Below are 9,412 nucleotides of genomic sequence, written 5' to 3'. Positions count from 1 at the left end.
TCCGGTTTCCTCCCACATTCCAAAAACATGCTAGGTTAATTGGCGACTCCAAATTGTCCATAGGTATGAATGTGAGTGTGAATGGTTGTTTGTCTATATGTGCCCTGTGATGATTGGCTGGCCACCAGTCCAGGGTGTACCCCGCCTCTCGTCCAAAGACAGCTGGGATAAAAGCGGTAGAAAATAAATGAATGAACTTTAGAAAAATATTTTACGAAGGGGTTAGCAATTCATAAGAAGCTTTAATGGCTACCGTTTTTCCTCGTCAGTGGCAGCATCATGAATACGGTCACAAATGTCATTTTCATAACTGACCAGAAAGCCTTGGTAAAATGAATTCTTCGAGTGAATAGCAGCTTTCATATTTCTCACCTCAATTATGTTTTTGGAAAATAGACATTGAGTTTATAATCATGACCTTTAGAGGATAAATCATATAAAACAATGAACCCTCGTGAGGATAAGCGGTAGAAAATGAATGTTTTTATAGCTTGATTGTGTACCTTCACTGTATGACGTCATGGTCCTTCGGCGTACTCCCGGCTTGTCGCGTCTCCACCAATCAGCTGTCTTCTTTCACGCCGCTCTCCACCAATCAGCTCTCTCTTTCCACTCAGGTTGGAACTACTTGAACGTCGTTGCACATTTTAGAAGAAATAATGTACTTTTGGCTAATCAATGTTACACAATTTCAAGTCTTTATTTAGTACTTTACTTTTAGCTGATTAACGTACTTTAAAAAGCAATTTCGTGTTTTTTACTCACATCTGTATGTGCCCGATTGTCTGCTTGATGTACAGCATTTAGCTGCTGCTTCGTCTTCCCACCGTCATAGGGCCTCACGAGGCAGCGCAACTCAACTGGGCGACACCTAGAGGTGATGAGAAGCACCTGCACCTGCATACATTTTTATCATACATACAGGTAAGGGCCAGAAAATTAGAATATTTTCATAAACTTGATTTATTTCAGTCATTGTGTTCAAAAGGTATACCTTTTACATTATATTTAATCATTGCACACAGACTGATGCATTTCAAATGTTTATTTCTTTAATTTTGATGATTATAGGTGGCAACAAATGAAAATCCGAAATTCCGTGGGTCAGAAAATTAGAATATTGTGAAAGGGTTCAATTTTGAAGACACCTGGTGTCCTGCAAAGGGCTTTAAATGGTCTCTCAGTCCAGTTCTGAAGCTTACACAAACATGGGGAAGACTTCAGATTTGACAGCTGTCCAAAAGGCAACCATTGACACATTGCACAAGGAGGGCAAGACTCAAAAGGTTATTGCTGAAAAGGTTGGCTGTTCTCAAACCTCTGTGTCCAAACACATTAATGGAGAGGCAAAGGGAAGGAAAAACTGTGGTAGGAAAAAGTGTACAAGCGATAGGAATCACCGCGCCCTGGTGAAGATTGTGAAAAAAAAAACAATTCAAAAATGTGGGGGAGATTCACAAGGACTGGACTGCTGCAGGAGTCAGTGCTTCAAGATCCACCACCAAGAGACGCATGAAAGACATGGGTTTCAACTGCCGCATACCTCGTGTCAAGCCTCTTTTGAACAAGAAACAGCGCGAAAAGCGTCTCACCTGGGCTAAGGAAAAAAAGAGCTGGACTGCTGCTGAGTGGTCCAAAGTTATGTTTTCTGATGAAAGCAAATTTTGCATTTCCTTTGGAAATCGAGGTCCCAGAGTCTGGAGGAAGAGAGGAGAGGCACAGGATCCACGTTGCTTGAAGTCTAGTGTGAAGTTTCCACCATCAGTGATGGTTTGGGGTGCCATGTCATCTGCTGGTGTCGGTCCACTCTGTTTCCTGAGATCCAAGGTCAACGCAGCCGTCTACCAGCAAGTTTTAGAGCACTTCATGCTTCCTGCTGCTGACCTGCTTTATGGAGATGGGGATTTTACGTTCCAACAGGACTTGGCGCCTGCACACAGCGCCAAATCTACCAGTGCCTGGTTTAAGGACCATGATATTTCTGTTCTCAATTGGCCAGCCAACTCGCCTGACCTTAGCCCCATCGAAAATCTGTGGGGTATTGTTAAGAGGAAGATGCAGAATGCCAGACCCAAAACTGCAGAAGAGCTGAAGGCTACTATCAAAGCAACCTGGGCTCTCATAACACCCGAGCAGTGCCAGAAACTGATCGACTCCATGCCACGCCGCATTAATGCAGTCATTGAGGCAAAAGGAGCTCCAACCAAGTATTGAGTACTGTACATTCTCATATTTTTCACGTTCATACTTTTCAGTTGGCCAACATTTCTAAAAATCCTTTTTTTGTATTGGCCTTAGGTAATATTCTAATTTTCTGACCCACGGAATTTCGGATTTTCATTTGTTGCCACCTATAATCATCAAAATTAAAGAAATAAACATTTGAAATGCATCAGTCTGTGTGCAATGATTAAATATAATGTAAAAGTTATACCTTTTGAACACAATAACTGAAATAAATCAAGTTTATGAAAATATTCTAATTTTCTGGCCCTTACCTGTACATCGTTTAATCTGTGTGTATATAAAATCAGATGGCGCCTCTGTGTTCAAATGACTTTTTACCATTACAATTTTTACAATTTCTGTAAAAAAAAGTAGTGTCAGCGCATGAAAGGAGGAAATGTTTGATATGATAATGTATAAAAGTGTGTGTTTTGAAGCAATGTCGCTGCCAAGTGGAAATATAAAAGCAGCAGAAGCAAGTTTATTTCAAAAAGAATTCCAGTAAACATGAATTAAAAGTTGGCAAAGAAGGCGAAGCGGTGATGGCCGGGAATGTTCTGGTGGTGATAAAGTGGCGTTGCGGTGTCGGTGTGTCACACCACGTCCATGCCCAGACCCCTTGCCACCATTGTGAGCGCCTGCACGGCCCCAGACGAGCCCCCGGGGTCACAGTACTGCGCCGCCCCGCCGGCCTCGTCCTCGATGTGGGGGATGGTGCTCATGATGCTGTACACGGGGGAGTCGCCGCCTCCGTGGGGGATGGCAATGAGATCCTCGCCGCAGGATTGTTCCGACGAGTAAGAGGAAGCGGAGGACGAAGCGACGCGGGTTCTCTGGCTCTTGCGAACGCCGGGAGGTTTCTTGGCCATGTTCTTCATGATCTCTTTGGTCACTTCCACCGTCTCCACACGCACCATGTTCAGCTTCAGGAAGCCGTCCACATCCTTTCTGTACCTGTCAGAAAGTCTTCAATCTTTCATTTGTATACAACAATGGGGTGTCCAAAGTGTAGGCCGGGGGCCATTTGCAGCCAGCGACACATTCTAAAAATGGAATGTAACAACAAAAAACTAAAAATATAAAGTAAGATGCAAAAAGACAAAAAGCTGCAGTAATTTTTTGACAAGAACAAAGACAGAACATGAAATATTTCAGGAGAAAAAAAGTTTATAATCTAATAAAAATGTAGAATAAAGTCAGAATATGAGGAAATATGCCATTTTAGTAGGATAGAGATGCAATATTTGATGAGAATGGGTTATGGTTCAGCGAGGCGCTAACCTGAAACGCGAGTGTCCCGAGGGCCACTTCAGCTCGTGCTTCTTTCGCAGATGAAGAGTGAGCGTGTAACACCAGGAGAACACCTTGTCACAAATGTGACATTTATATTTGGACATCCCCCCCGCCTGTCAGAGAAGGGAAGAACGTGGTAGTCGTGACGGGGACGGGCGGACGGCGGCGTGACGACTGACCTCATGCGCCCTCTTGAAGTGGTGGTTCATGCTTTGGAATGTCTGACAGGAATAGCGGCAGCCCTCAACGGAGCAGTGGAACAGCGAGGCCTGGTTGTGGACTTCCGTGTGCTTGTGGAGGTCACGCTGGTTCTTAAATCTGAGACAGAGATATTTTACTGAAACCTACTTACCGGGAAGGGAAAAGGTAGAAAAAGGTGGAAAGGTGAGAGTCTAATTTTTTATATTGGTCTTCATCGCCCAACAACACAATACGGGAAAAGATGGAAGGTGCACATGACAACCAATATCAACAAGTTTGCCGTCCATGTTGACGATACGTGGACTACACATTGACACCTTTAGTACCTACACACCATCACCGCTAATGCAGACGACACTCGATTGGATGTGCTACTCAGGCTAACCGAGTCTCCAGACGAGTCTCATGGAATCCAAACCATGGATGTCCTGGAACTTTTGACTTCCAAACCCCAACAAAACGGAGAGCGGCCTGTTCAACGACCCCAGTGACCCGGTAAAAAGCCTGGGTGGGGTTGGATTGGACTCCATCCTTCCATCAGCACAAGAACGTTAGCAAAGCTGCGTGCTTCCATCTTGGCGACACGGCCAAGATACGACCTATTGATCCACTACTGATGCACGGACCCTCGTCCAGAGGTCAGCAACCCTAACCCTTTTTGAGGCCGAGGGCGCCTTCGTGGGCAGGGATCGTAAGAGGGGCTACATGGCATCACATGTCCGTTTGGACATGTTCTATATTATTATTATTATCTATATCCATATTTCCGATGCAATATTGATATGATAAGGTCCATTCTGTGCATGTTCTATATTATTATTATTATCTATACCAGGGGTGCTCACACTTTTTCAGCATGCGAGCTACTTTTAAAATGACCGAGTCAAAATGATCTACCCACTACAAAAATCCAAAACATCTATTTATTTTCAAATGTATTGAGGATTATTTGTACGTACAATGTATGTTGATGTACCTTACATAACCAAATGAGCCAATATTGCAAAACACACATAATTAACTATTAAATTATTTTGTAATTACCTGAGTTTACTTTGATGACTTGCACTGAATTGAACCAGCCAGGGATGCATAGTCCGGACAGTAGCTGCTGATAGCCAGCCTCAAGCACACTTCCAAATGTTTATCAGTCATGGATAATATCCGTATCACAATATCCGTATAATATTCCATATCCGTATGGAAGTGATATGTTTTTTGCCTTTTTACTGGTCCAGTTTTTGCCTTTTTACTTGGTCCAGTTCCTTCACTCATTTTAGTGACCATAAACTTTAGCGAGGGCTTTAAAATCTCGCAATTCGCCGACTAGCTTAGCACTTTGCATCGTTGTTTACGCATGAGCGGTGACCTAAAGGTCAAAATTCAGTTGTCATCTGAATGGCTGCCCTGTATATCAATCAAGTGACGGCATTGATGCTGGGATGATATTTTTGTAATGTCACGCCGCGATCGACCAGCGATCGACCAGTACCACCTCCGCGATCGACCGGTAGCTCGCGATCGACTTAATGAGCACCCCTGATCTATACCCATATTTCCGATGCAATATTGATATGATAAAAGTCTATTCTGGACATGTTCTATATCATTATTATCAATATCCATATTTCCGATGCAATATTGATATGATAAAGTCCTGATCCATGTTGGTGGGGGCCACTCCTCCACGCTTTCTCATGTACACAAGCACACACAAAACTTTAAATTATTATTATTTATTCTAAATTATTTGTACAAATTACTGTCTGTCTGTCTATCTATCTATCTATCTATCTATCTATCTATCTATCTATCTATCTATCTATCTATCTATCTATCTATCTATCTATCTATCTATCTATCTATCTATCTATCTATCTATCTATCTATCTATCTATCTATCTATCTATCTATCTATCTATCTATCTATCTATCTATCTATCTATCTTCCTCTTCACATGAGCTCTACCTAGCTCTTACCTAATGCACTTCGCCGTTTTTATGCTTTCAAAATGGCTGTGCTATATTAGTGGAGAGTTGCGTTTTCGTATTGCGTATTATTGCCTGGCATAATCAAACTAAAAGAGGTGCAACTATGTTGTTTGGGGTATATAAGAAGGTAGAATCTTTAGTGTTGAATGAGGTATTGGGTAGATATACAACAGTAAGCCAACCAATGTACCTTTTATCACAGAAGTCACAAGGGAAGGGGCGCTCGTCACAGTGACGGAACCTGATGTGGATCTTCAGCGCGGCCAAAGTGGTGCAGGTCATGTCACAGAAAGGACACTTGACTTGATTGACTGCAACACACGAACGAAACATGAGCACAGTCCCGACAGTCCATCAAGTTGCATGTGATGTCATTAGACCGGGAGTGTGATGAAGTGTGTAAATGGTAAAGGACTACCATGCTGACGCACGTGATCCCTCAACAGTCTCTCGCTGGAAAAGGCTTTGCCGCAGTGCTCACACGCCAGGGACTCTGCAAGAAAGGGACTTTAGCCTCCTCACAGGCGTCCTCCTAGAAATGCTGCTTCCCAGCGTGGTCTCACCCATTGGCTCGGCCTGCCTGTGGAGGTGGTCAAAGAGCTTGGTGTTGCTGGAGAACATGCTGCCACAGGTGGGGCAGGCCACCAGGCGCTCCTGGGTGTGGCTGCGCATGTGTTCCCGCAGACGATAACGGATCTTGAAGAAGGCATCGCAGCCTAGCGGGAGACATTGTGCAAATGTATAGAAGTTAGGGCGCATTTTCGAATGTTTGGACAACTTTGTAGGCGGGGCCAAAGCATGATGAGATGAGTATGCTGTCAACTGTGGACGAGCAGTTGTAGCTACTGCTAACGTTGACGTCATGTACTCATGGGAAACAGATTGCTGTAGATTAGTTTTATGTTTACACTCAAACAACTACACTTTCCAAACCAGGAAGTAGGGAATTTCCACAACGCACGCTAGGTCCTATGCGGCGATCGTGTTTTGATCTGACAAATCTTAAGTAACTTTGATGTACATATAGAATTTCTGCAGCTTCTACATGGACATTAAAACCGCAGCAGCTGTTCAACTCCAATGGAAAGAAAAAGCGCCTCACATGTCACCTGATTGGATTGCAAGGTTTATAGTGTGCACAAAGCACCTAATGCATGGTTCCAATCCCGCCTCACACATTTCCACTTCCACATTACATGTATCACCATTCCCATTAGCGATGCCTAGCCAAGACAGCGTTTCTCTTAAAGGGACCTACTATGCTCATTTGCCCACCCTGTGTATTGAGTGGTGGACTCCTCTAGAGCAGCTACACACAATAACCCGCACACAAAGCTTTCTAGAGCTTCTACAATCTGCACCTATTCCAGCTGTTGTCCCTTGGATTGGTGCTTCCTGTCAACGGTCCATGGCCTGCCTCTGGGCACACCCACCCCGCTGTGGTTGGTCACACACCCAAGGTGCTTCCTAACTAGGAAGGAAGCGCACTTTCTAATATTGTGGCTCTAGGAGTTATAATAAATAAAGAGAAAAGTGTTTGGGAGCTACTGGCAGCTTGTGATCTACTGGCTAGAGACCTCTGACTACCGTGAATGAACTCAGAGTGCTAACGTAGCACCGTTGGTGGAGCTCAGGAGAAGCCGAATGAGCGGCAACCTCGCCAGCCCGAGGAGGAGAGCTCATTTTCAGACAATTTTGTCCGAGGCGCCATTGGTGCTCAGAAGTGATGCACAAACCTCATGATCTGAACCTTTGGCGTGGTTTAACACCAGAATACAACAATCTAACTACATTTATCGCTCAGAAACGTGGAAAAGCATCATAGGTCCCCTTTAAATGAGAAATATGGTCACAGGAATATCTGTAAAATCATACAGACCACAGTGCACTCAGTCCTACCTGACCATTTGCAGAGGAGAGCCTGCTGTTGATGTGAGAGAGACTGCTGTTCGGCACTTTCAACATGATTATCCACATGGCGGTAGAACCACTCGGGATTGTTAAATGTACTCTGTGCACAAAGAGACCAGTCCGTGTTAGAATGCCAAAGGTTTCGAACAGGGTTGGGCAAACTTTTGGACTTGCGGCAGTCAGTTAACAAAACTGAACATCCCTGGCTACAACATGACTCTGACCACTTGAAAGTCATGTTGCCAGGTTGTGCCTTAAAGGTTTAAATACTTTGGAAGCAACTGGCGGGCCGGATTCAGACGCTTAGCGGGCCACATGTGGCCTCCAAGCCATAGTTTGCCCACCCCTGGTTTAGAATGTTGTCCCGTTGGATGGCACCTACATCACAGTTCTCCCACTGGCACACATGTCCGTTGGATCCCTCTGGTAGCAGGTTGCTGCTGTGCACGGCTTGGTTGCAGCCAGGCAGTTCGGGGCGGGACTTGAGCAGCTGGGAGCCGACAAACTTAAGCTTGCCGTGGTAGTTGTGGAAGTAAGCGTGGACCTCCAGCTCTGCGGGGCTGCCCATGGAGAGGAACTCGCAGCCCTTCCACAGGCAGGCATACTCATCTAAATAGGAAACATTGCAATTGGCTGAATTGTAAATAGAACATGTTTTACACTACCTTTTATCCACAGTACATGTACAAATAAATACAGTACATGTGCTGTACAATTTAACACAAGTCTATTTCATGATAATGGATTATAATATATCCACGTATAAATGATTATATAAAGGGGTTTTTCTTTATTTTACTACCTTGTCTCTGGAAAGTAATTATTGTGGTAACAACAACATTTACCTTATTCTTAAGGTAAATGTTTATCATATGTCACATGTACACGTATAAATGATCATATAAAGGGTTTTTTCCCTAATACCTTGTCTCTGGAGGTCATGGTACCCATACACTGTGGTTGTCTTGCTCTAATTGTGTTATTTCCAACACAGTCAAGTATGTTCACTCACCCAGCTCCTCCAGAGCATCCTTGTCTCCCAGGTAGTCCCTCAAATGAAGAGCCATGTGATCACTCAGCTCCTCCATACTGTGTCCTCTGTAGCGGCACGAAGCCCACTCACACTGCACCTCAAAGCTGCCCAGTCTCTTAGTGCTCATCATGACGCCGGGGTCCTTGCAAGGATAGTTCGCCAGAATAGTCATTCATCTAGTGTGTCCCGTTCGACATCTCGGCTGTGCCTAAAAGCTAACAGTCGTTAACATCCTTGCTAACATCACTATTCTAAAATACCAACGTTTATCTTCTTCTGCCGACCGGAGACGATGCTTCATAATTACAATACAATTTCGTTGCATTACCATTACCCATTATTTTGAAGTTCACTTAATTTTGTTTCACTTTAAAAAAGAATAAAATAATTCCAAATGCCGAGCCACTTTTCCCTCCTTGCTTGTCTGGGTTTGTTTATTTCCGGGTTGAGGGGATACAACGGAAGTGCTTTTCTTCTTCGTCGGATGCTGAAGAACTGCAGTAGCGCCCTCCATGGGGATACGAAACCCGTATTTATATTTCATGTCGAATATGTGCCATTGTATTACATTATATTATAAGTCAAATGAAATGGAAACGTTTCGTTTGTACGGTACACTCGACTGTACTGTATATAACATATGATATGTTAATATGATATGACCGCTGTTATTCAAAAGGTAAATAGTCTCACGGCGGGCGAGTGGTTAACGAGCAGGCCTCACAGCTAAGAGTGTTCGATTGCACCCGAGGGCAC

General features: G+C 44.0%; 1 protein-coding gene across 1 annotated transcript; it reads right to left on the bottom strand.

Moving 5' to 3' along the window:
- Nucleotides 1–2,679: 2,679 nt before the first annotated feature.
- Nucleotides 2,680–9,272, bottom strand: zgc:112083 (uncharacterized protein LOC550461 homolog). The gene is made up of 9 exons (XM_058079977.1): nt 8,636–9,272; nt 8,006–8,232; nt 7,612–7,723; nt 6,276–6,428; nt 6,131–6,205; nt 5,903–6,023; nt 3,699–3,837; nt 3,508–3,632; nt 2,680–3,180 (listed from the first exon to the last, which is right to left on the bottom strand). The coding sequence occupies exons 1-9, from the start codon at nt 8,826–8,828 to the stop codon at nt 2,820–2,822; spliced, it is 1,506 nt and encodes a 501-aa protein (XP_057935960.1). The 5' UTR covers nt 8,829–9,272; the 3' UTR covers nt 2,680–2,819.
- Between the last annotated feature and the right edge of the window lie 140 nt (nt 9,273–9,412).

This window comes from Doryrhamphus excisus, chromosome 8 (assembly GCF_030265055.1).
Source record: "Doryrhamphus excisus isolate RoL2022-K1 chromosome 8, RoL_Dexc_1.0, whole genome shotgun sequence".
NCBI lineage: Eukaryota > Metazoa > Chordata > Actinopteri > Syngnathiformes > Syngnathidae > Doryrhamphus > Doryrhamphus excisus.
Note: the sequence above shows the minus strand (reverse complement) of the source record. Positions and strands in the feature narration are given on the sequence as shown.